General features: G+C 40.0%; 1 protein-coding gene across 1 annotated transcript in view; it reads right to left on the reverse strand.

The window, feature by feature from the left end:
* Diaph1 (diaphanous related formin 1) overlaps positions 1-27,913 on the reverse strand; it is a 97,612-nt gene that overhangs the window by 60,477 nt on the left and 9,222 nt on the right. Inside the window, 7 exon segments of the mRNA XM_038329850.2 lie at positions 209-348; positions 1,784-1,847; positions 2,829-2,915; positions 3,094-3,224; positions 3,562-3,663; positions 4,871-5,026; positions 6,408-6,434. Coding sequence (XP_038185778.1) covers positions 209-348; positions 1,784-1,847; positions 2,829-2,915; positions 3,094-3,224; positions 3,562-3,663; positions 4,871-5,026; positions 6,408-6,434 — 707 coding nt within the window.

Raw genomic sequence — 27,913 nt, forward strand, 5'->3', positions numbered from 1 at the left:
ATGATAACAAAAAAGATTCTGTTGGAAGTACTGTGATCTTCAGATACTCTACCTGCACTAAAATCCTAACATTCACTTCTGAGAAGAAATACGGCCTTACTACTACTAAGCCTCTAAACACCAAAAGGGCACCAAAATGACTCAATTTTCCTCTAGGCTACAGAAAGACGGTAAAATGAGAAATGCAGAAACAGCTCCAGTCCCGTACATGTCGTCTGGCTGTGGCAGGATACAAAGAGCAGACAGCAGCTTAGCTGCATCGATCATCATACTGGGGACAGCAGGGTCCATAGCTCTGACCAGCAGCAGGATTCCTTCTTCTGTGTCCAACATGGTTTTGATGCCAAACTGGTAAGACAAGAACAAAGGAGCAAGGTTTAACAACACACACAAGCAAGGACATGCTTAGGGTTTTTTTATGAATAGAATGTTATCTCCTCAAATACATGTAAGAATGTTAATCCCAGGCTGGAGAGATGGCTCAGAGGTTAAGAGCTCTTCTGGAGGTCCTGAGTTCAATTCCCAGCAACCACATGGTGGCTCACAACTATCTGTAATGAGAACTGGTGCCCTCTTCTGGTCTGCAGGCATGGAGGCTGAACACTGTGTACATAATAAATAAATAAATCTTTAAAAAAAAAAGTTAATCCCCTAGAACCCTAGAATGTAGCCTCTTGGGATATAGTCATTGCAGATAAGATTAGCTAAATTACCACGAAGCCACACTGGAGTAAGGCAGGTTCTTAATCTGGTATGCCTGGTCCCTGTGTAAGGGAGAACTCTACATCCCAGACATATACACACACACAGCATCACAAGAACACGAAGTGGAAATAAGAATAATGCATCTATAAACCAGTGTCAGGGAGCTACTAGAGAGCAAAAGGGAAATACAGAACAAATTCTCCCTCCCAGCCTCAGGAAGAACCTGTCCTGGCTGACAGGGGATCTTGGACTTCCATCCTTCAGAACTGAGACCATGAATTTCTGTTGTTTAAGACACTCACCTTGGGGACTCTAGAAACTAGCACAGGAATGGAGAATATATTCCCAATAATAGTTAAATAGAGATGATTACAACAAAATAAACTTCCTAAGACACACAACAAACTTTCACGTTCCCAGGTGGTGGTAGCACATGCCTCTAATCCCAGCACTAAGGAGGCAGAGGCCGGCGGATCTCTGTGAGTTCGAGGTCAGCCTAATCGATAAAAGCTAGTTCCAGGACAGACTGCAAAGCTACAGAGAAACCCTATCTCGAAAAATAAAATAAAATAAATTCACATCTACATAGTGAGTTCCAGTATAGCCAGGACTGTATAGTGAGATCAGACGTTGACTTTACAAAAAAATAAGTTAGGAATGAATATTTTGGAAGAAATGGCATACTGGCATGCACCTGCAATCCCAGTTCTTAGGAGGTGGAAGCAGAAGCAACAAGAGTTCAAACAAACTGAAGGAAAATTTGGACTTCTTGAGACTGGGATGAATGAATGTAGGAAAGAGGCAAGGAAATAACCATCCCAAACAATAACTACAGGTCAAACAAGATTAGTTAAAAGACTGTAAAGTACAAGAACACTTAGCCTACCCTCTGAAACAGAAATTAGAACTAGTGGGACGAATCCCGTGGAGGCTCACATACATTGCAGTAAAGTACAGTTACAGTATAGAAAGGAAAGCCAAAGCCTTGAGCCTCAGTTTCTTCTCCTTCTGGCAGACTACAAAGGAGAGATAGTGAAGATCTAGATGGCAGCTGTGGTCAAAACAGGGAAAACCTCACCTTGTTGTTCATGAAAGCTTTCAAGCAGCGGATGATCTCATGCTGGTTCCGGCTATCGTAGTTTCTGCACACAGAAAACACAATCAGCAAAGTCCCTTTATTTTATAATACATCATCTTTCCATATGATTGTTCAATCTTTCAAACAAGGACACCAGGAATACTTTCAACTAGCAGCTAAGCAGAATCTAACAGACAGTGATGAATGCAGCCCAGCATGTTCATAAATGACAGCATTATGTTGTCATGTCAAAAGGTAGTACAGCCTTACATCACAAAGCACTTGACCCAGAAACACTAACAAAAATATCAACTGGCTAATACACTTGTAATTTGAGAATTTAGGATTAAATTAAAAACCTGCCAATTTGGGATTGGACATAACTCAATAGTACAACACTTGCCTAGCAAGTGCAAGGCCCTAAGTTTGAACCCCAACACTATTAAAACATGTGTTAAGTGTGCAAGCAAAACTTCATCCCTTAACTCCCTTTAGGCAGCTAGGTACTAAATTTTTTAAGATACTATCCTATCAAAATATTATCCTATTACTCCTTGCCAATACTGAAAAGGCTTTATATCTGAGAAAGTACACACAGACCCAATCCCATGTACTGTTTGTCTAAAAAAAATTCCACAAGTATTGGGTACTTTGGATGGCAGCATAACAGCCTAAAATAGTTATGGTATTCAAGAATTTATCCCAATACTGAAGACTACTATAAAACTACACCCAAACTAATAATGTATACTCCAAAAAAGACCTCCAAGTGGAATGTGGCCCAGACCAGATCACAGTACAACTGAAGATGAAATCAGATCCTCTTTCCAGACAGAAAAACAACTGGAGACTAATAATCTTCACTGGTATATATCTTTTTCCATCTATACTCTCATCCTCTAATCTCTTCCACAAGAAACTTCATTTTCATCCAACAGCATATTCCCCCTAGTCCATGAATCTGAATTTAACTGTTGTTATTTCCTTAATGAACAGCCCACTCTGGCCCTCAACCTAGAAAATATAAAGACCCAAAATTCCTTACCCAGAAATCTCCTCTTTCTCATCATGGAGTCGTTTGAGAATATCCAATAAGGAGGCTAGGCCCTCAGCACCAAATGTCTGCACCCAACTGTAAAAAATAGATGAAAGACAATGTAGTATCTATCAATTTAAGTCAATAAAAGCTATTTGCAAAATCTATCCTAGAAATCCTTTACCTCCCATCTAGACCATTCTCATACTCCCCTACCTCCTTTGGTTGTGAACTACAGCATGAGTTTCTGGTACTGTTCCCTCAGAATTCTCACCTGACAGGGTTATTGTTGAGAGAGACTCGAAGGGACTCAAGGCAACTAAGCAGATGCATATCCCGCAAGCCTGACCTCAGCTCCTGAATGTACATCATGGCAGACCTAGAGCTTTCTTTCTGGTTCATGCCCTAGAAAGAGGCATATAGAGAGGTCAGTAAACACTGAGCCTAGCCGTAAGTTATTAGCTAATATTCATCACACAGTATAAAAATTAACAGGGCAGACACCCATTATACAAACTACCAAACTACATGAGAGTCATAAATAGTTCATGAACTTAAAAATAAGTCAGGGAAAAAAGCATAGAAAGGTGGCAGGTCAAGACTTAAAAGTAAGTCAAGAGGAGGCTTATCTAACAGGATTAAGCACAATTAATAGAGACATAGAATAGTCTATAAAATTAGCAGAATAAGCAGGTTCGGGGTAAGGATGCAGCCTCCTGTGAGCATCTGCCCTAGAGCTTACAGCCGAGGATGCGTGCAAATACTGGGACACCATCTCCCTCTTGATGACAATGTCCTTCTCTCTCAAAGGCTGTTGCTTCTCCTCATTCAGGTTCATATCCACCTAGCAAAGGGAGGAAGCAGGGAGGCAGAGAGAAAAAAATAAAATTACCATGTAAGTTTTTGTTTTGTTTTTCTGTGACAGGGTCTTACGATGTAGCTCTTGCTGTCCAAGAACTCACTATGTAGACTTGTCTCGAACTCACAGAATTCTCCCTGCCTCTTGTAAATTTTTAGTGTTTAATATTTATTATACCTAGTAATGAGTTGGCACAGTAAATCATTAGTGAACAAATATGTTTTCTTGATTCCTAGAAGTTTAAGTTATGGTAACCAATAAAAATCCCCTGGGGATAAAATCTAATTAAGTGCAGTACAGATCCCCACAGACACCATCCTTGGTATGATGCCTGCATGCTGGCATACATGCTGGGTATACATACACTCTACCACTGAGCCATGTCTTTAAACCACTGGACACTTTAAAATACATATACTTCTGACGGTTTCACTAGGAAACAATGAACTCTTGATACATTTTCTTTTGTATTACTGAGAGGAAAACATACATAATATTTTCTTCATTAAAGGCAGACCTTCATCTCTCCAGTACTGGAAAACTGCTGCCATTAAAAAAAAAAAAAATCAACACCAACAAAATCTGCCTGAACTTTCAGGCCTAATCATTTATACTGGTTATTGCAGAGTGTCCATGCAAAGTGTCCTTGTTCTCAGTAGACAGCAAAGTAAGTCACAACCATGCATAGCTCAAAACTAAACCGACTTCAGATACAATCTTTAAAGGCCTTCTATTTAGTAAGCTCTTTCCAAATTCCCCACTAAACAGAGGACCTCATGCAAATGATGCCTTTGTATTCCTCAGCTTTTTCTTTGTACAGAGGTCACTATAAATGCTTCCTCACTTCATCTTCTGACTTAGCCTCAAAGTGGTGACCACACTACCACAGGGCTTGGTCCACCCACACTACATTTCTGTGGTTAGGGTATTGCCAGGCAGACATCCATTAACGAGGTAGTCAGTAATCAGATATTCCCAAATTTAACTCACAGATTCTAATCCTGTGGACTGGAATTTACATATTTAGTCGTTATTTCTTGGGGTTAATATTAAAACATTTCACATTAAGCCTAGAATTCTTTATAGTAAACATCAACTTAGGAGACCATTCGTTTAAAAAACAACCACCACAGACAGACAAATGCCCATAACTGCGAGCTGGGCAGGCGACATCACTCAGAAGATGACTCACCAGCATCTGCTCAAAGAAGACTAGGATTTGCTCATCAGTGTATTCTTGCAGTGGCTGCGCAGTGGGGTCATCTCCATATAATGCAGAGGAGTTTCTGTGAGCAGAATTGGGCTTTTCCTTCTCCTTCTTAATCCTCATGCTGGTAAATCTCTCCAGCTAAGGAAGAGAAAGAAGTATTAGCAGCGATCCACATTCCTCACCTAACAAACCAAACACCAAATAGCCAACACTTTACCCTCTTACCCTGGCTTAGTATTTTTAGTTTATGCAGTCAAGATTTATATGGCATAAGAAGAAATCATTTTTCCTCAGATCTAACACAGCATACTGACTTTATTCTCATCTATAATAAAGTGTAAGAAACAGAAAATGCTGCATTAAGATTTCAAACCTCTCTAGACTGGTGTAGTGGCATAAACCTTTAATCCCAGCACTCTAGAGGCAGAGCAGGTCTATCTCTTTGAGTTCGAGGCCAGCCTGGTCTACAGAGTGAGTTTCAGGACAGTCAGGGTTATGTAGAGAGACCCTTTCTCAAAAACCAAACAAACAAAAATTTAAAAGTGCTCTAAAAAGAAAACTGTTCTAAATTTTCCTTGATATTTCTAAGCCTTCTGAGCAGCATAGAACCAAAAGAATCTCATGTACAAATTTATCTCAATAAAATGTCCTTTGTTTCCTTCTAGCTACCCAATAATAATTGTGGCCAGGGCCCAAGAGGATCTTTCCCTTCAAGAGGTATCTGTAACCACAGAGTTTAAGACAAGTCATATGGGATAAAGAAGCAGATATCTTAAAAATCAAGAACAATTCCTTTCTGTTCTTTTTGTTCCATGGCACTTGAGGTATGAAAACGGTCAAAACATATTCTTTCAAATCTCTTTGCATGACATCTACTCAGCAGAATACATTCTACTTTAGAGGTACATATGCTATTTCCCTGCCAAACAAATACTAATGAACCATCCTCAAACTTAAATATAAATGTTCACAGCAAAAAAGAGCCATGGAGGAGTGCAGCATTAGTAGCATAGTGGTAAGAAGAGCTGCCTCCTAAAAAGAGTCACGAGTCAGGTATGGTGACACACACCTGTAATCCCAGCATTCAAGAGGCTAAGGCTGAAAGTTCAGGCAGTCAGGGCCAATATCAAGTTCAAGGCTAACCTGGGTTTACAATGAGGGACCCTATTTGATGGGGGTGGAAGCAGCAATAAGCTTCAGTACCATCAGCTCAATCCACTGAAAATATCTGTAACTGTAAGCAAAAAAAGCACTATGGGGCTTCAAATGGTGTAAGTGGCATCTAGAATGCAGGATGAATTCTAGCTAAAACTGCCCAACTGTGGAAGTAAAAAAAAAAAAAAAAAAAAAAAAAAAAACAAGGAAAGCATGCAATGGGTTAAACAAAGTGAGAAAGACCTGGGGTATTCTGACACTAGAACCCAACCTCCGTTACAAGTTAAAGTTACAGAAACTGCCGCATGTTAAGAGAAGAGAGAACGAGCCAGAACATGCACATGCCCCATACACATTTCCTTACCTCATCTGCCATGAGCCGCTTCAAAGTCTAGGAAACAGAGAAAAAAAGGAGGGAGAAGAAAAGAGATCAGTGAAATATCAAGGAACCTCCCAAACATCAGAACGGTTGAAGGAAGAAAGGAAAAGAAAATAAACAGAAAGGCCCTAAGCTACCTTCCACACACCAACAGATTTCTGCACAGACTCTGGGAAGGGGCAAGAGAAGTTATAACAACTTGGGGTGGGGGAGTAGAGAACTGAACAGAGTCTAAAACCAGTGACCAACCACCTTATGAAAAGTGCTCCATTTCATTAGTAAACAACACAAAATAAAACCACGCGTAAGTCTGGCCTAGTGGTACAAGTCCTAGCTACTTGATAGGCTAAGGCAGGGGTACCATGAGTTCAAAATCTGTGTGGGCTAGCAAGTGAATCCAAGGCAGGCCAAGAAACATAGTAAGATTCTTTCAAAATTTTAAAAGAGAGGTAAGGATGGGTTAAAAGCTCAGTGGTGGAGTCCTTGCCTAGCATGCAAAGCCCTAGGTTTCATTCCAAATATCACAAATAGATAAAAATTGTAATAGTGAAGTTATCAGCTTATGTTCTCAAGGCTGACAGAAACACAGCTTGTATGTAAGATTCTGGGTCTGATCCCTACCTTTTTTTACCTGTCTAGCTGTAGAGGAACAATGACTCCCTCATACTTTGCTGGTGTTAGCACAAACCACTGGGCTAACACCACCAAGTAAAATTAAATGCATATACATTATAATTCAACACAGCAATATAAGCATCTGCCCTGTTGAAGTGTGCACTTAAATAACAAATGCATACACAGAAATATTGCAATATGTGAAACAGGAAGTCTCAATAGCCAGCGAGATGACATCAATCCAAATCATATTACTTGGAATGTAAGATTATAAAAGGCACAGACCTAAAATTTGTCCAGCCTATAAGATGAGCTGAGGTAAAGACAGCACAGAAATTATGGGAGTGACTGACTAATGACTGTCACAGTTGGAGACCCATAACCTGAGAGGGAACTCACCCAAGGGCTAGGACCCAGAGGCAGAATACCCCAGAGATACAGGACAGAACCAAACACGAAAAGGAAAAGAAAAAAAAAAATCAACGAAATGATTCATGATCCTCTGCTATACTCATAGATTGGTGCCTAACCCAACTGTCATCAGAGAGCTTCACCCAGCAACTGATGGAAACAGATGCAGAGACCCAAAGCCAAACATCAGAGAGATCTCAGTGAATCCTGCAGAAGAAGGGGAGATGGGATTATAAAAGTCAGTGGTGTCAAGGGTTCCCAAGAAACCCCACAGAATCAACTAACCTGGGCTCGTAAGGGCTCAAAGAGACTTAACTGACAACCAGAGTCTGCATGAAACTGACTTAGGCCCATGTTACAGTTGTATAATTTGGTCTTTGTGTGAGACTCCCAACAGTGAAAGCATATCTGACTGTGTTGCCAGTTTTTGGGACTCATTCCTCCTCTAGGATTGCCTCATCCAGCCTTAAGAGAAGAGGGGCACCTTAGTCTCACTGAAACTTGATTTATCTTGGACTGGCTGATATCCAATCCCCCCTTCTATTCCCTCCTATGGAACAATGGAGGAGGAGTGGCTGGGGTCAGGATGGAGGAGAAACTGGTGAGAGGGGAGGGAGGGAAAACTTTGACTGGAATGTAAAAACAAAATAAATCAATAACAAAAAAGTGCCGGGTGTGGTGGCACACACCTTTAATCCCAACACTTTGAGTTTGAGGCCAGCCTGGTCTACACAGCAGAGCCGGGGCTACACACAGAAACCCTCTCTTGAAAACAAAACAAACAAAAAAAAAACCAAACAAAAATTATAAAGGGCATGATTATCTCAAATGCCCGATAATGATTAACTGTGACAACTACAGGTATGACCAAGAACAAGAAGGTGTTTAGAGTGTTTATGATTTTCTATTTCTTGACACAGACAGTAACTATATAGGTGTTAAGTTTATAATTGCTCGACGTTTTCTATTTTCTTTTACGTGTAATCACACACAAACGCACAGGTACTTTAAAGTCTAGGAAGGTGGGAAGTTTTCTTCACTCTTCAACTTCAACCATACTTTTGTTGTTGTTTTTGTTAATATCCATGAAAAGATAGGGTAAATGCCTCTTGACTAATTTAACTAATGAAAAAAATCAGTTGTCTTCACCACAGAGCTATTTATCTATAGTCTTTTTATGAAAGAAGATCCACACCACAATGATCCTCACAATCACACAGCACAATTCAGTTAAGTTCACTGTAAAATTAAGAATATTCCCGGGCCCAGAAGAGGTCAAGTTTCCACTGGCTGAGTACGAATCACTTGTCTGAGAACACGGAAACCTTGCTCAGCACCCACGGAACTTCATGTGTACTGTTTATTGGGAGTACAGACAAGAGGATGGCAAAGCACTACCCAAGAAGACTGCAAACATTTCCTTATTTTGTATCCCGAAGTCATCTGACACACAGAGGTGGTTGTCAAACACACCTGTAAACCGGGCGGTGGTGGCGCACGCCTTTAATCCCAGCACTCGGGAGGCAGAAGAGGCAGGCAGAGCTCTGTGAGTTCGAGGACAGCCTGGTCTACAAGAGCTAGTTCCAGGACAGGCTCCAAAGCTGCAGAGAAACCCCGTCTCGAAAAACAAAAAAAAAAAAAAAAAAAAAAAAACCACCTGTAATTCCAGCATTCCAGGAGCTAAGAGGGAAGGACTCAAAGCTCAAAGCAGCCTGTCACAGCAGGTTCAAGACCAACCTGAGCTTACATAGAAAGGGTTCCTGTCTGACAGGGGTGGGCAGCAACAATAAGCTGCAGGTTCACAGGGTCAACACACTGAAATTAACAGTAACTGTGTGCATGCACTGTAGGACTTGTTATCTAAGTGGCATATAGAAACAAGACACAAAGGGGATGCAACTTTCCTGCAGCTTAAGTTGTCATAGCCAAGATTCAGCTCATCTCAACATTGACCCCCAAATTAAGAATGTTAAAAAAAAAAAAACAAGAAACAGTCAAGGAACTCTACGGTGAATGTGCTATAGGTAACAGAACCGGGATCTAGACAATCCACAGCAGTGGGTTAAGTTAAAAGAAAAGGAACTAGCACCTTGTTCTTTCTGTGTACAGACTCTGGGTTCATCTCTCTTCCATCCACTTCCATTATACCCTGGGTTCCTGCTTGTTCCACTGCAATGGTCTCTTAAACTACCAGGTACCTTCAGTTGTCTGCCAGACGCCATATCCATTCTCCAAATTAGATCCGAGAATACTCTTTCTAAAGCTGGGTGTGGTGGAGCACACCTGTAGTCCCAGCACTGGAGAGAAGATGGAAGGATAAGGGATTCAAAGTCATCCTCAGCTATAGAGTAAATCTCACCAGTCTGGGCTACAAGAGACTGACTGTCTCCAAAACAAACAAATTCATTGCCTTCAACTTAAAATCCAAACTCCTTACCAAGGTATATGACTCTGTTACTCCTTCTCCCAAGGCTTGTGACTGAACAAACCCTTTCCCTCAAATGCTTATTCTTTGGCCATGCTGACCTAGCTGCAGGCCCCAACAGCTCACACGGCCTCACCATCCCAGCCTTTCCCTAGACTGCTGCCTCCCTCAGCCTACACTGTACTTCTCAAGCTAACTCACTCCAGCAGGCTTGGCAGGATGATTGCTTCTCTTGGATAGGTGCCTTTCCTGGTGTTTCCAAAATAATAGCTACCTGTCTGACTCATAGTATTGAGAGTGGGCTACAATTTTCTTTAGGTTGCCTGCTCTACTTCTTCCAGACTAAATGGTTCCTGGAGTGTAGAGCCAGGGACCTAAAGAGTCAATCCTTGGAAAGCCCTCAGCATCTATTCCACCTCTTCATTCTATCACTGAAGAAGCCAACACCAGACAGACAGCGTGAATCATCAGTCACACAATCAGAAGTCTTCAGACCTAAAGTGCCCAGAGTGCTCCCCACACTCCTCTGCTTTATTCCCACTTCATCAGCAGTAATTCTGCCATAGATAAGCAAACACACAAACTCGTCAAAGAAAAGAAATGCCCATTTCCCTTGCTTTCCTGGAGCATCATTAGAAATTTATCTGAACCTTAAAAATAATTTCTGGAGGCTTAGGATGTGCTCATTTGGTAGAGTGCCTGCCAAGCATGTTGGAGGGTTCTGAGTTTGCTCTCAACACCACGTAAATCTTACATGTTGATGCACATCTATAATGGAGAGATGAAGGCAGGGGAATCAGTTCAACATTGTCCTTGGCTACATAGCGGGATCAAATAAAGAGATATATGAGACCGTGTTTCAAAAATATATATACTAAAACAAATATAAACAAAATAAAATAATCCATGTTTCAGTGTTCAACTTGGATTAAGGACCACAGAAGTAAACCATGCAGAAAAGCTGCAGTTCCCAAGAAAGTCCAACAGAGGGCAGCAACACCCAACAAAGCAAATAACAGCACAGACCAAATTCTATTTCTGAACCCAATAAAATACCCAAACAAACAGCAAGCTCAGCTATTGAAATGGAAACCTGTTACTACGAGATACTGAGAACATGGCTTACTCACTCAATGATGCATGCTTTCTCTTACAGATTCTATACACAGCATTTGAAAAGACTTTGTTTAATATTTGTTTAAATTGTTTTTTTTTCTTCTTTCGGTTTTTTGAGACAGGGTTTCTGTAGCTTTTTTTGGAGTCTGTCCTAGAACTCACTCTGTAGACCAAGTTGGTCTCGAACTCACAGAGATCCGCCTGCCTCTGCCTTCCAAGTGCTGGGATTAAAGGCATGTGCCACCACCGCCCAGCTTTGGTTTTAATTTTTTTTAATATATTATTTGTATGTGTAAAAGTCTGCATGTACAGATGTGCATATGTGTGCCTGGTGTCCAAGAAAGACAGAAAAGGCATTAGACTCTGTGGAACTTGGAGCCTCTGGATGGGTACTAGGAACTGAATGGCGCCCTCCAAGTGCTTTAACTGCTGAGCTGAGTCTATAGTACCCACCCAAATCATTGGGTTTTTTTTTTTTTTTAATTTTATGGAGTCTGTGATGAAGATAAGGACATTTCTAGATCATGAGAAGTGAAAGAATCGAAAACCATGCACTCCAAAAAGACAATGCTACTCAAAAGTACACTTGTGCCTGGTGCCTTGATGTCCCTCCATCTTTTAAGACTCTGATCATCTACCCAGCTCTCAGTGCATCTACTCAGCGTCTTCCATGATCTGCAAATCCTTATGGTCCCCACCTGAGTGATACAGCATGCTTGCTGTCTCTCCAATGGAATGCACTACTACTATCACTCAGACCTTCAACCACAAAAACAGAGGATGAAAGAAACAAACACTGATCTAAAATCTTAAAACAGCAAAGCAGATCTGGTTCATGAAGAGATTAATAACTTCTAGGTAAAAGATAATAAGCTAGCCAGGCGATGATGGTGCATGCTGATCTCTGCGTGCAAGGCCAGACCTAGTCTAGAAAATGAGTTCCAGGACAGCCATGGCTCTACAGAGAAATACTATCTCAAAAACAAAACAAAACAAAAAAAGGAAGGAAGGAAGAAAAGGGAAGGGAAAGGAAGGGAAGAGAAGGAAGGAAGGAGGGAGGAGGGAGAGGGGGGGTTTCCTAAGAGTAGGAGAAGCTACTCCAGTAGTTAAATCCCTAGGTACCCCGCAAACAATCCAGCCTCACAGTGCCACTGGAAAACTACCCACCAGCAGCAATCTGCAAGTTTATTCTCAGGAAAGGGTAAAGAGATGGCCTCTAGATGGGAAGTACAGTTGTGGCAAACACTCAGCAAGTTTCCCCTACAATTCTCAGGAGGCTGGAACACTCTTCTCTGAGGTGGAGGTCCTAAAGCTACTGATCTAGTCTAAGATCACCCGGAGCACCACTGCCCAAAACAGGAGCCACGGGACATAATGAACAATTACAAATTTTAACCCAAAAAGTAATAAACACTTTACTGTTACTATGTTTAGAGTGCCTGAAGCTCTATGCCTACCTTTCCATTTGTTTATGGACTCTAAATACAGATTAAACATTTCCTGAGGAAATTTAGTAACTGCCCCAGAAATACGGAGCTTTTTCAACTTGATAAAGTATCTACCAAAAACCAACCACCACAAACAATGAAGAAATTCAACATGACATTTCAAACATAAAACTATTCCCACCAGCACTGCTTAAAATAAAATCCCTAGGTATAAACCTAACAAAGTATGTACAAGATCTAAAGTCATAAAAAATCAAAGAAATAGACAAATAAAGCATGTTCCATACTCATGAACAGGAAGATTTGATTACTTTAGGATCTATTTCTCCAAATTTAATCTACAGATTAATACAACCCCAATTGTCGGGCAGTGGTGGTGGTGCACGCCTTTAATCCTACCACTTGGGAGGCAGAGACAGGGGAATCTCTATGAGTTCGAGGCCAGCCTGGACTATAGATCCTGTTCCAGGACAGCCAGGGCTACACAGAGAAACCCTGTCTCAAAGCACCCCCTCTCCACAAAAACCAAACTCAACAAAATCTCAAATTATTTTGTGATTAACAACAAATTTATTCTAATGTTTATAAGACATCTACATTTAAAAAATATAGACACAGATCTTATACCAAAATAAGACTCAAATTGGGAATGATGGTACACACTTGTAATCTCAAGTAGACTAAAGAGGCTGGGGGTTGTGAGTTTGAAGTTCACCTAGGCTACAAGAGTGGGAGACTCTATCAAAAACTAAACAGAGATGAGGAGGTGACTCATGAATAAAGACTTATGACCTGGGTTCAATCCCCAGAACCCAGAGAGTAGAAAAATTCAACTCCTGACTAACATGTGCACATGCAGGCAGACACACACACACACACACACACAAACACACACACACTTCATTTAAAAATGAAAGGAAAAAAGGAAGCACACAACTATAAAAACTACAATGTACTCTGTTATGGACTGAAGTCCTCACCCCCAAAGGCTTCTATTTTGAGCCCCAGTTGGTAGTAGCATTTTGGATGGTTGTAGAACCTTAGAAAGTGGGGTCTAAGTGAGGGGAAATGGTCACTGGGGGGAGGTCCCTTGAAGTACATTATTCCTAACAGCTTGTTCCACCCCCTACTCTGTGGCAAAGCATGAAGTGGACAGCTCTCATCTGTTCCATGTTTCCACTGCCATGATGGTCCTGTCCAAGAATATGGTGCCAAGCAACCATGGACTGAACCTTTCTGAGCCATAATAGATTCAAGCTGGTGCGACAGCAAATGCCTACAATCTCACAGAACAAGGCAGAGAGTTCAGAGATCCTTCTTTAAGTGGTTTCTGTTTGGCACTTTGGTAACAGAGACAGCACCTAACATATGCCTGGATGCTCAGGACAACAATGAAATGCCCTGTCACACTGCACCGAATAGACAGACTCCCTCCTAATGGAGAACATCGGCAGATGTAGATTTAGGTGTAAAGTGAAAAAATTTTAATGCCAAAGGACAATTAATAGGCTTTACTACTTTTCTGTCCTAAGAGCAGAATGAACTTTAAACTTTAAAATAAATTCAAGTCATTTTTATTTTTTTTCTTTTACTTTTTTAAAGATTTGTTTACTATATATATAATGTTCTGCCTGCATGCATATATGCATACCTGCACATAAGAGGGCACCAGATCTCATTACAGATGGTTGAGAGTCACCACGTGGTTGCTGGGAATTGAACTCTGGACCTTCGGAAGATCTGTCAGTGCACTTAACCTTGAGCCATCTCTCCAGCCCCCCCACCATTATTTTTTCAAATGAGAAATAACCACCCTTTATTGGCTCCTTTTACTTTGACATTCTCTACATTGTGTCTGACAGCGACAAAGTATAAAAGCAAACACATCTGATATTTGCTGCTTCAATATAACAGCTTAAGTGTAAACATTTGTAAGGGCTTTTTTTTATTAAAAGCATATTCTAGAAGATGGATATCACACTGTATATTTATAATTCCACACTCAGGAGACTATGGCAAGGTAATGGGAATTTTGAGGCCTGTAAGACCCTGTGTCAAAACAAAAACAAACTCTAATCCAGAAACTGGTAATATCAAATGATATGTTTGCATTTTCTTGATTTTTCTTTATTTATATGTATGAGTATTTTGTCTGCATATATGTCTGTGTATCACATGCATACTTAGTACCTGTGGAGGTCAGTTGAATTACAACAGGTTGTTAGCCTCCATGCGGGTGCTGGTAATCGAACCCAAGTCCTCTGGAAGAGCAGTTATCATTTTTAACAACTGAGCCAGCTCTTCAGCCCCTTAATGATTATTTCTTTAGAAATAAGTTAGAATTAAATTAAGCATTTTTTACATAATTATGAATCACTCCTCAAATTATGAGAGGCTCATTGTTGATCTTTTAATCTTTAGAACCTACATTTTAAGTATTTTCTCTAAAATAATATTTATACAGCTAACATACATGTTATGCACCAAAAGTTAAAAAAATATTCCTATGAAATAGTTTGTTGTTTTTTTTTTTTTTTTTTTTTGAGACAGGTTCTCATTGTACAACCTTGGCTGACCTGGAATTCATTATGTAGAGCAGAATGGCTTCAACTCATCTACCTGCCTCCCAAATGCTAGAATTAAAGCATGTGTCACTATGCCCTATGTGTGGACATACTGATATACTACAGTGGGCATTTCATAGTTTATATGTAGAGGAGTAAGAGTTAATTTATGCCCATACTGGGAAACTCTTTAAAAAATATTTATGGCTCAATGGTTAACAGTGTACATGGCTCTTGCACAGCCCCTGATACCATAAAACTGGAATTTCTAAAAATTGGTTTAAATTCAGTTAAAATGATAAGATAGTTGCAATGCAGTTTGGAGACTAATATTCTAAATAATACACTTAAAATTAAAACTATTAAACAAGACAGTGCTCAATTTGTTATGATTTAAACTATTCTGGGCTCTAGGGTCTTGCTGGTAACCTGCCCCTACTCTAACTATAGAGTTCAGCAAATAAGAGCACTTGCTGCTCTTCTAGAGGTTCTGAGTTCTGCTCGCAGTACCCATGCAGCACCTCAGATGCCTGTAGCTTCAATTTCAAGAGATCCAATCCAAAAAAAGTTATTAACTACCTGTTTACTCTCCAAGTCTCTTCAAAGAAGCTGATATTGACTTTTAATAAAATTACTGGATATGTGTCTCCCAGCAAAAATGCTCTTTTTAAATTACTTCTCTACAAATGACAATGCAAAGACACAATTATACTAGTAGAAAATACGCATGGAAGACAAATCTAATAAAATCTATTACCTAAAACATACCAACAACTCAAGACTCAACAGTAGAGCCAGTTTACCAACTCATGAAAGACATACATTTACACCAACAAAAAAGCTCATGAGAAGCTGCTCTACAGCCTATGTCATCAGGGACACCCAAGTCCTAAAATACAACTAAAAGCTTCTGGAAATGGCCAAGAGGCAGACCCTTAGTGCACCCTAATGCTGTGTGGCTGCGGAACACCACCCAACAAAGCTCCTTGGTGTGTGGTGGTTTTTGTTTGTTTTGTTTTAGAAAGAGTGTTACATAAACCAGGCTAAGGTCAAACTCAGGACAATCCTCCTGTCTCTGTCTCTTGAGTACGAGGATTATAGGTATACACTACCATGACTGACTTTCCTTGATATTTATTTGAAAAACTTATGTCTACACAAAAACTTGCATACAAATTTTCATAATAATTGCTAAAACATGGTAAAAAAAAAAACAAGATTTATTTTTACTTATATGTTTTTGTGTTTGTATGTATAGTTGCCCCAGGGGCAAGAAGAGGACAGCAAATCTCTAGGAGCTGGAATTACAGGCAGTGATGAGCTGCCTGACAAGGGTGCTGGGAACTGAACAGAGATCTCTTTAGTAAGTAAAGGGATAAACTTCAATACATAAAAGCCAATGAAAGCGGAGAAGACAGTTCAGTTGGTCATAAGGACCAGAGTCTGACTGTTAGTACCTATGTTAAAAACAAACAAAACAAGCTAGGTGTGACAGCTGGCTCTTATAAACCAGCTAGGAAGGCATAGGCAGGAAGGACCCCTGGGACTCCTTTACTAAGACAACCAGTTAAGTCAACTTAATGGGAGACCCGTTCTCAAAAAAAAGATGGATGGACCCCGAGGAATGACACCCCAGGTTGTCCTGTAGTATGTGCATAGTGGTATGCTTATATACACGTCAGAGCACATGTGTGCTCCATGAGTGTACAATTCAGACGAGCCAAGAACCTGGGCCAGGGTTAGACATATATTGTCAATTTCAAAAGCCAGAACAGAAACAGATGTTGATGATGACAGTCTTTAAAAGTCTGAAGCAATTTTCATCATTCCGTTGTATTTTGCTTGCTAGTTTGTTTTTTTGAGACAGAGTCCCTTTTTTGTTGTTGTTTTGCTTGTTTTGCTTTTCAAGACAGGGTTTCTCTGTAGCTTTGGAGCCTGTCCTGGAACTAGCTCTTGTAGACCAGGCTGCCCTCGACCTCACAGAGATCCTCCTGCCTCTGCCTCCCGAGTGCTGGGATTAAAGGCGTGCGCCACCATCGCCCAGCGAGACAGAGTCTCAATATACGTCCAGGTAGCTCACTTTGTAGTTCAGCCTCATCTTGGAACTTATAGTCTTCCTACCTCTTCAGTCAACAGAGTGCTGGGATCACAGGCGAATGTCACCACAAATGGCTTCATTGCTCCATTGCAGCTGGTTGCTCTCTATACCTGGCACAGAACAAATATTCTTGGAGCTTCTTTGACCTCTCAGCTCTGCTAAAGTTCCTGTTTATTGTTATTTCAAGTCTTTCACTTGGTTTGTTCCTTTGTTTTGATGGAGCATATCCTAGAACAGCTTCCTGAAATACATGGGGATAAACTTTTTAAAGCTTAAATATGTAACAATGTCTATTTTGAAGTCGTATTTGATTAACTGTTGTGTTTGGGTAGGGATTTGTAGGTTGAAAATTGCTTTTCTTCAGGTTTTTAAAAGGCCATTATAGTCAGGAAATGTGGGGTTGCTCTGGCTCCCGCATATTACTCATTTTCATCCTTCTGTTGAATTCTGTAGGATTTTCTTATGGATGTTTTGAAATTACACCATGTTGGGTCTTTGTACATTCTATTTTTATCCCCGCTTTCAGTGCTGGGAAATTTATTTTATTTCCTTGGTAACTTGTTCTTCTGTTTGTTGTTTTTCTCTTATTTGGATACTGGGTTTCCCATATTCTGAGTCTTGTTTGTACTTTCTTTTCTATTTATCTACACTCTTATTATACTTGGGAGGGGGAAGATTTCAATTCTTCGACCCTTTTATTCAGCTTGCCTTCCTTCCTTCCTTCCTTCCTTCCTTCCTTCCTTCCTTCCTTCCTTCCTTCCTTCCTTTTTTTAGTTTTTCATTAGAAACAGGATTTCTCTTTGAGTACTGGAACACACACTGCAGACCAGGCTGGCCTCGAACTCACAGAGATCTGCCTGCCTCTGCCTCCCAAGTGCCGGGATTAAAGGCGTGTGTCACCACCTCCTGGCTAACTTTTATATTTTCAATTCCTAAAGATCTTTTTGCTTTTGAATTTTTCTCTAGTAGATATTAATTTCTGTTTTTAAACCTTCCCCTCTATATAGCAATTTATTTCTACTTTTCTCCTGTTAGGAAATGTCCTCAGATGTCTGACAATCGTATGTTGTCTGCTCATTGAAAGCAAGGGTCTAAACAGCAGTAACTCTGGATGCATGGACTGTTGAATATTTTATTATTGTTGTTGTTATTGTTTGTCTTGGGGTTTTTGGTTTTTATTGTTTGTTTGTTTTTGGATTCAGGGTTTCACTATGTAGCCTTGGCTGTCCAGGAACTTGCTCTCTAAACCAGGCTGGCCTTGAACTCAGAGATTTCCCTCCTTTGCCTCGAATGCTGGGATCAAAAGTGTATGGCACCACCACCCAGCCATCATTATTATCATATGTCTACAAGATGTGTTTGCATATGCATACAGTGCACATTTGACGATCAGAGAACAACTTCGTCAGCTTTCTCCTTTCACTTCTGCATGAGTTCCAGGGATCAAACTCAAGGTGCCAGTCTTGACTAGCAGGCACCTTCACTTGCTGAGGCATGTAACTTGCCCTTGTTGTATATGCTACTGTAGGGCACACTTGTTTCATATACATATTTTCAAGGACCACCACCATAATTTCTACAGAGCATTCCTATATGCCCCTGCCCCAGCAGCTGCACAGTTTCCCTCTTTACTAACATTCTATGACACATCTGCTATCATTAATGACCCTTCACTGAGATACCATAATCATCCAAAGGTCATAATTTACTCTATGGATCACTCTTGGTATTTTATGGTTTATAGGTTTGAGCAAATATACCTAGAATAACCATTTCATTGCTATGAAAGTTCTGTCGACTGAGCCTTTCCATCCCCTTCCTCCTAAAGCCACTGGCCTTTTTCTGTCTTCATGGTTGGCCTTCTCTAAAATGCCATTCAGTTGGTACCTTCTTTCACTTAGTACACACTTAAGGTTCTTCTATGTCTTCCTATCTTGATCATTTCATTTTAACACTGAATGATATTTCATTGTCAAGTGTGTGTGTGTTCTGCCCTCCTGTCTTTTGTTTTCATATCTGAACTGTCAAAAACATTCCATCCCACAGAATTTTCTTTCTGCCCTGATTTATTCAAGAAAGCTAATGCTGGTCATGGTGAGCTTAGGCACACAAAATCTACAACAGCATACTTCCCTAAGCATATTCCAGCTGATGTCTAAGGAGTTGGCTTTTACTGCAATTTTTCAAAATGCTCACCTATTTACCAGGCCCCCCTGACCTGCTGGTTCCCTGATGTCCTTCTCAGATCTTTAGATTCTGACAATCTAAAGTTGAGTTATGTCTTCATGATACTATGCAGTATATTTCCTAGGGTTTCCCACCAACAGTGGTAATACTGCCTTTTCTTTTTTAAAAAAATATTTATTTATTATGTATATAATATTCTGTCTGTGTGTATGCCTGCAGACCAGCAAAGGGTACCAGACCCCATTACAGATGGTTGTGAGCCACCATGTTGCTGCTGGGAATTGAACTCAGGACCTTTGGAAGAGCAGGCAATGCTCTTAACCTCTGACCCATCTCTCCAGCCCCCAATACTGCCTATTCTGCACAGTCTAGATTTTTACTTGTTACTCAATTTTCATAATATTCCATTTATTTGTAAATAATTATTAATAAAAGTACAGTGCTTATTCTACAAAATTCTTGCCAGAAATGAATGAGTAGATAAATATCTACAGGCCATTAGCTGGTTAAGAAAAAGCTTAAGAGAATTGTATTTACTAAAAGAAGCTTTATCTTCTCTGAAAAATCTGTTTCATCAAGCCTTATTATAAAAACATGAATTGACCACTGTGTACTGCATCAACACTAACACCATAGAATACAACTGACAACATACTGCAATGCAATAACCATCAATCAAAATAGAAATGAAAACCTGCTCTCTTCCTCCCCACTTCCAGAGAGTAATTCAGTTCCTGATTCAGTCGCCACATACTAATGTATTATGTGGTAAGATAAATCTTTTGGCTACCATCTACAAGAAATCAGAAACTTCCTTGGGGCTAGAGAGGTGGCTCGATTAAGAACGCTTACTGAGGTCCTTCTACTGGACCTCAGTCTGGTCCCTAGAACCCATATGTAGGTGTTCATAATCACCTATAACTCCAGTTTGAGATCCAATACCTCTGGTCTCTGTGGGCACCTGCACACATATTATGCACATAAAACCACACAGGGACATACACACATACATAAAAATAAACAAATCTTTAAAAAAAGAAATTAGACACTAGACAATTTATCCTTTATAAGGAAACAAAACAGAAACTGTCAAAGGCAAGCCTTGTAAGGCCCCATAAGGCCAAACTAACTAAATGACTTAAAAGAGTCTTAAATAAACCCCAATAATTATTTATATAATAAATATAAATTAACTTTAATACTACTTTTGTATCCTGAATTTGTTATTGTGGTGGCTTTAGGTATGAATACTTTAGTTTTTAAGATTTTATTTTTAATTATGTGTATGTGTGTCCACGTCTTTGTGAGTATACACAAATGAGTACAGGGCCCACAGGGGCTTCAGAGCTGGAGGTATAGATGGTTATAAGCCCCATGAGGTGGGTACTGGGAACTAAATGAGTTCTCTGGAAGAGTAGATGGGCCGTCTCTTCAGTCCCAATATTCTGGGCTGATGGAACTAAATCTACCAGTCACACAGAAGTTCTTTTGCACGTCTAGTAACACAACTGTGCCTACTGTAAACTCAAAGATGTAAGAAAGTTCATCCAGACTTATCTCTAAGTGATTCTATAAATTCTGGAATTTTAATCTGAATTAGAAAAAGGGTACAGAATACTAAAAATAACTAATAAGCTTCTCTTGACACAGACTGCTTATACAGCCAAGTAAAAAGTAGTTAGTTACATAGTGTTTTTAGCAATAATCTAATAAGAGAATATGACTATTACTCTGAACACAAAGTATATTACACAGGAAAAAGTGACTCCAATTCCTAGGACTATGCCCCTATTGTTAATCATGGACAGCTACTGCATGAGACACGTGGCCAGCAAAGGGGAAATACAAACCCACAAGTACAAAACCACAGCTCAGTACTTTCTAAAGATTTAGTTCAGGCTAATGTAACCACCTGTAACTTTTATGTTTGAGCTGTCTGAGCTCCTGGCTAAGTGACTACCACAACTGCACAGCTGAACATCAGTTGGACCCACACTGTGTGATGAGCCTGGGTAGACCAGGATCCCCGAGAACCCGAGTTTTCTCATCACTGCAATCAGAATGCAATTCACTAACTGCCTCAGTCTATGCCACACCCTGTCGTTGTTTTGTTTTTGGAAACAGGGTCTCTCTATGTTATCCCTACCTGTCCCGAAATTTAATATTTAGACCAGTGTGCTGGTTAGTTTCTATGTCAACTTGACACAAGGTAGAGTCATTTTGGAAGAACGTACTTGAACCAAGAAAACTCCTAGCACTCAGGAGGCAGAAGCATGTGGGTCTCGAAGTTCAAGGCCAGCCTGGTTTACAGAGGGAGTTCCAAGAAAGCCAGGGCCACGCAGAAAAACTGTCTTGAAAAACAAGAAACAAAACAAAACAGAGCAGGCCATGAGAAACAAGTCAGTAAAAACTGCACTCCTCCATGGCCTCTGCTCTAGTTCTTGCCTCCGGGATCCTCTCCTGATTTCCCTGGATGCTGCTGTAAGCTATAGGATGAAACAAATCCTTTCCTCAAGATGCTTTGGGTCATGGTGTTTAATCACAGCAATAGAAACGCTGCCTAAGACAACCAGGCTGGCCTATAAAATCAGAGACCTGCTTGCCTCTGCCTCTAAAGTGTATGGTTTAAAGGCATTCAGCACTTTTTTTCCTGACTACCTACTTTTGGGCTAATTCAAAACAAGGAACATACTAGTGCAGTAGACTTCTAAGATGTGACCCCAAATCTAAACTATCACAGACTGTCCTGTGATTATGTCACTAACAATAGAGAAAGTTACAAACTGACTTCTAAGAAAGACTACTTAGTAGGTCTGACCCAACCACACAAGTGCTTCAAATCTAGATGCTATGACACAGATTCAGCATGCCATTCTTCGCCTGAAGATTAAGGAGGCCAAAGCACAAGAATTATAGGTAGCCTCTGGAAGCTGAGTGCTGTACCAAACTGAAAGTCAGCAAAGAAACAAAGCCCCACAATTGTGAGGGACTGAATTCTTCAATTTTAGACTCTTATGAGTGTGGAAGCAGACATCCCACAGAGCTCAACTGACATCTTGATTTCAACCCTGTCACACTCTTGAGAACCCACGCACACTGTCCACACCATGCTTTGAGTGATAATTACACAGCAATAGGAAATTCATACATCATTCCAACTACTGAAATCCAGATTTATTTAGATCTAGTTTTAAAAAAGACTTTGAGTTTTGATTTTTATTTCCGAGACGCTAGAAGTAATTGTAACTCCTTGTGCTTTAGTCCTCCTAGAAACTAAACAATGGCCAGCTATGGCAGGCCTGTCTATAATTCTAGAGCTCAAGAGGCATAAGCAGCAAGATTGTGAGTTTGAGGCCACCCTGGGCTATACAGGAAAACCCAGTCTTAAGAGTGAATGTGAAGGGGGTGCCTGGTTCAAAAAGAGCAAATAGCTGCACACACCTCTCAGGATCACTGCTATCCTAAGTAAGCAGAGGGCGAGAGATCACCCTGTGAAAGTGACTTCTGTCTTACTACAGAAAGGCTTCTAGTAAAGTAAACCCTTGATCACTAAGCAGGCAACACTGGACTTCAGGAACACGCTGTGAATGTAAAACAAAGACCATTCTTCGTCTATAAATTTAAACTTAGCCATCATCTACGCCAGCTTCTTATTTTTTTACATGTGTCAGATCCTTCTGAACAGATGCTGTTGCTACTGTGGCAGTTGCGTGGCGCAGGGGCAAAAGTTGTGTTTTGCTCACCGACAGATCTTACGCTGTATTTACATTAACACCACTATAGATGTTGAAACACTATCATAAGCCTGGCATAGTATATTCTTTAATACTATTTGAATTGAGCAAGTAATAAAAGGTTTTGAGTTCTAGGATAGAAAACTAGGATTATTACATACAGTAAAGCACCAGACTAAGCCATCAATGTCTTTCCCTGTGAATGAGACCAGAGACTATGCTTAGTGCTTCAGTCCACAAGACATATTTATGAACTGTCCTTGGGGAAATAGTTGTGGAACAGACAAGATGCCACGTAGGAGTGTTTCCATCTTTTAAAAAGTAGTAAGATCTCAATAATGACAAAGGCAACTACCTACAGGCAAAATGGAAAAGAAGTGTCATCAGCAACTTCCTTTCAGATTCTATATATCTCCCAGGAAAGAATGGTAGAACTTGACATTCAGAATCTATGGAGTTTGCCTCTGATTCACTTCTTTATTCTATTACAGGACTAAAATTAAGTTCCTTAGAATGATGAGGCAACAGGGATTTACAACACAGACTTGAACTCAATTATCACGAAACCTTAATCTAGCTTTGCCACAAAATTTACAACATTTACACCAAAGGATAGTAGGGAAGGGTAAGACGCATTATTTGCTGTTTGAAATCTGCCACAGTTTAGTATTTCTATCTTTAGGACTATATTATCTCATTTGACTGGTGATGAAGAATAAAAAATAAAGTAAAATGATAAAAATCAAAGTATCCTGTTAACTAAATAAGGCATGATGACAGAAACTGGTGGGACTCCCTTCTCTACTTCCTCCTTACACAGAAACAGAAGTCAGTCAGAACTGGAAAGAAAGAAACAATGAGTAAGTTTAAATACAGAGAACTCTCCCTTCCATTTCCACCAACGGCCCAAGGAGGATGGCAAATGAATCCACAGCTCAACTCCATGTACGGAAAAACCGAATTCTGACATCACAATTACTGGTACCTGTTAGCCTAAATGGGAGTGGTGCAAAGTTGCAACACTCATCTCAAAAAAGAAAAAAGATACCCCCCCCAAAAAGGAAATCTAAATTGGGGGGAAGGGGATAGAATTGAAAAATATGGACCGCAAAGCTCAAAGTCAATTGTGAAGCCAGCCATGGCATACACTGGCCTAGTACTTGAGAGAAATACAAGAAGAACTAAAGAAATTGAGAGTTCAAAGCCAAGCTGGGGTATGAAACAAGACGGTCTCAAACCCTAAGTGACAGACAGGTGGTGCGGCTCAGTGGATGAAGGCGCTCGCCACCAAGCCCCACTTAATCCCTGGTGGGAAGAGAAACCAACTCCCCCAAGTATTCTCTGACCTCTACATGTGTTCAGGCATGTGAATGTATAAACACACACACACACACACACACACACACACACACAGAGAGAGAGAGAGAGCCTAGATCCCAAAAATGGAAGATAGGCCTATGGTCCCTATGATGGCTCAGGAAAAAGTGCCAAAGGAACAGTTCATCTACCCAGGTCCAGAATTCCCCAATACATACACACATGTCACAAGTATGCACAACTTTTATGTCAACTATACCTCAATATATCTGAGACAAGTAAGCAAATAATAAACCCACTAGAATTCACTAAACAGCAACAAAGGAAACAGTAGGATAGTACAAGATTTTCTAATCCTTATTACAAATTCTCTCAAAACAACAATTTTGAGCCAGTATCTTCTTCCTGACTGCACATCAGGGACTATGGAAAAGATTCCAGGCAAGATCCATGTCAGCTGCAGTTAGAAATGCCCTAACAGCATTAGGTAGTTGTAGTCCATTCCCTGTTTCAGTAATCTACTTAAACATTTGAAATCACTTAAAACTTTTCCTCTATCTAAAACCATCTCAGCATTTGGGAGTCAGAGACAGGTGAATCTCAGGAGTCTCAGGCCAGCCTGTCCTATACAAGTTCCAGGCCAGCCAAGAATACACAGGCAAGAAGCTGTCTCAAAACCAAATAAATAAATAAATAAATAGAAAGAAAGTTATTGGAGGGCATTGGCTAGTGTAGTGGCATACATTAGCATTAGGGGAAGAGTCCTTTTTTTATTTAAATTTTTACTTTTTGCAAATTTTTACTCCTCTTTTCTCCTAACTCTTCCTGTGTCTCCCCACTCAATGCCAAATTACTGACTTCTTTTATTACTAGTTACAAGTATACATATATTGTTGTATATACACCCCACATGCACACAAGACCTGCTGAGTCCATTTACTGTTGTTTCTATATACTGACCTTAGGATTGGATAAACCTATCAGTGGACTCTCTCTCCCTCTCAGTATCCAGTGTGCCTGTACCTCTTCATTTAGAGGACAGAGCCTTCTAATAAACTTCACTTTCCAACTGAAATTAAAATAAGGAGAGGGGAGGCTTGGAATTGAAAAGTATAAACTACAAAGCTCTAAGCCAATTGGAAACCAGACATGGCATACAATTAAAGTCCTAGTACTTGGGAGGCTGAGGCAGGGAGATTGAAAGTTCAAAGCCAAACTGGGATACTGTCTTAGTATTAGAATTTGTTTGCTAACAGGTCCAAATGCATGTTATTCCTCTAGTAATCAAGGAGGTAAATCTGAGGAAAAAGAAAAAGTAACTTCCTACCTCCAGTTCAGCTCATCTTAAAGTACTGCGATAGGCTATCATACGTCATAGATAGCTGAAAGTCTAGAAACAAGGAGAAAAGGCCACTCTGGTTTCTTTCACTATTCCTGAACAGAAAAGCAAGTGGATCCAGGCTGGAGACACCACGTTCCTCTTACAAGTCTACAGTGCCAGCACCTTACACTATAAGACACTCAGGGGTCTGGAAAACAAGCTGCCAACAGACAAGGTGCTCAAATATCTAGCAGACAAGCTATCTTCTCTGCTGAGGGAAGGGGGTGAAAGGCACAAAGAATGAATAATCTGTAATTGGCAGACAGATGCATATAAAGTTTCCTTCTCAAACACCTTAAAATTCTAATAAGACTTGAACACATATCAGAAAACATGTAATATTTCTTCCAAGTTTCAATCTATTTCTCAAGCTCCAAATACTATGCTTGTTCTTCCTCATTCTCTTACTGAACCTTCTGAGTTCAGGGAAGACTGTCATTGCTCCTTTAACAACGGGGTGTTGACCATTCATTTAGTAAGAGTCAATGACTCAGGAATGCTGTTTCTCAATCACCGTGGCAACCCTGTCCTCCTCCCTCGTGATGTGAGCAGCAGCAAGACATCTTCTCTTCTAGCAGGCGCATGGGACACACCCAAGGCCCAGCAGACAGGAAGTTCCTACAGCTGCTGTCTATCATTTCCACATGCAAGCACCAGGCATGAAGACACCTGTTTTAAATCCTAACCCCAATTCCTTTTCATTCAAAATAATAGTTACATCCTTTTTTATCCTCACATCATCACTGAATAGCCAGAAATTATCATCTACTGATAATGGAGTAAATAATCCCAAAATTACAGTGCTACTCAAAAACCCAGGCTTGAGCTAATGAAATCACAGCAAACATTTTCTAGCCTTTTATGAAACTAGAAGGAGAGTTTAAGAGAAATCTTGGAGAGCAGAAGCACAGTGATGATTTAAATTCTTATGACTGTTCACCAGAAATACAAGCCAAAGTTGAAGTCATTCTGATCCTTCTAAGAAATTAAACTATGTTGAACTATGTTAAGACACAATCACATACACAATTTCATTTCAGAGTACTTAGAACTCAAAGATTTCCAAATAGCAAGCATTTCTATTGGTCCTATTTTAAATAACTTCAATTTCTGAAAAACGAAGGTTTTACTCTATACATATCTATATTTCTTTAGAAAGAGCTACATAATGCTTTTATAATAAAAATGCATTTCCATTTCAAATAAGAATAATTCTTAGGGGCCAGAGAGATGACTCAACAGTTAAGAGCACTAGCTGCTGTTCTAGAGGACCTGGGTTAAATTCCCAGCACCCGCATGGCAGCTCACAGCTGTCTGTAACTCCTGTTCCAGGAGATTCGATGCCCTCATACAGATACACCTGCAGGCAAAACACCAATGTACATAAAATAAATTATTTTAAATAATAATAATTTTTGAAGCTTGAAGAAGTGGAAAATTTTATAATATTTTAAAAGTAGAAATCATAACTCTAATTCTATGAAAAATTTGTGTATGCATAACAACTAGAATATCCATATATCATGTGGATAAAAACAAAAAGCAGGAACTCTAGCTTCCTGGATGTTTTGAAAATGTATAAAAAGTTTTTAAAAACTCATTAGCACATCATTTAAAGCAAAACATCCTCCAATTCCCATATTCAAAATGTTCTATACTTCCTCTTCTCCTGTATAACTTAGTAATGTTCTGACAACAACTTTAGCAAATATTCTGACAACGAGCACTTGCAGAATTTAAGGCTAATAACACAAAGTGAGAGAGCTGGATTCTAAAACCTAGCTCATCTAGTTAAGGCCAACAAAACAGCTCTAGGCGTCTGCGTCCTCCTCATTTAAAGGAAAACTGGGTCAAATCATTTCTAGGGTCTCTCTGGGCACCTTGAAGACTGTAATTGGTTACTACTGCTCTCTTCAAGGGGTGCCCATTGCCTGCTGCTTGCCTGATAATACATATCCTACAGTGGTTTCTTACCACTTCTTCTTGTGGTCTCAATCACAGGAAGCAGACGTCACCCATGGCCTACAAGTAACGAACAAGCTGTAGCAAAGGCTGCCAGCCAGGACCAACCCCATCCCTTTAAAATACAAGGACCAAGAAACCATTAGAGAACCCTGCAAAAGAGGAGCCTTGATATATATCTCACACAAAGACAAAACTAAAAATGTTTTTGTAAGCCCAACAAGATGGACAGT

Source organism: Arvicola amphibius, chromosome 5 (genome assembly GCF_903992535.2).
Source record: "Arvicola amphibius chromosome 5, mArvAmp1.2, whole genome shotgun sequence".
Classification (NCBI taxonomy): domain Eukaryota; kingdom Metazoa; phylum Chordata; class Mammalia; order Rodentia; family Cricetidae; genus Arvicola; species Arvicola amphibius.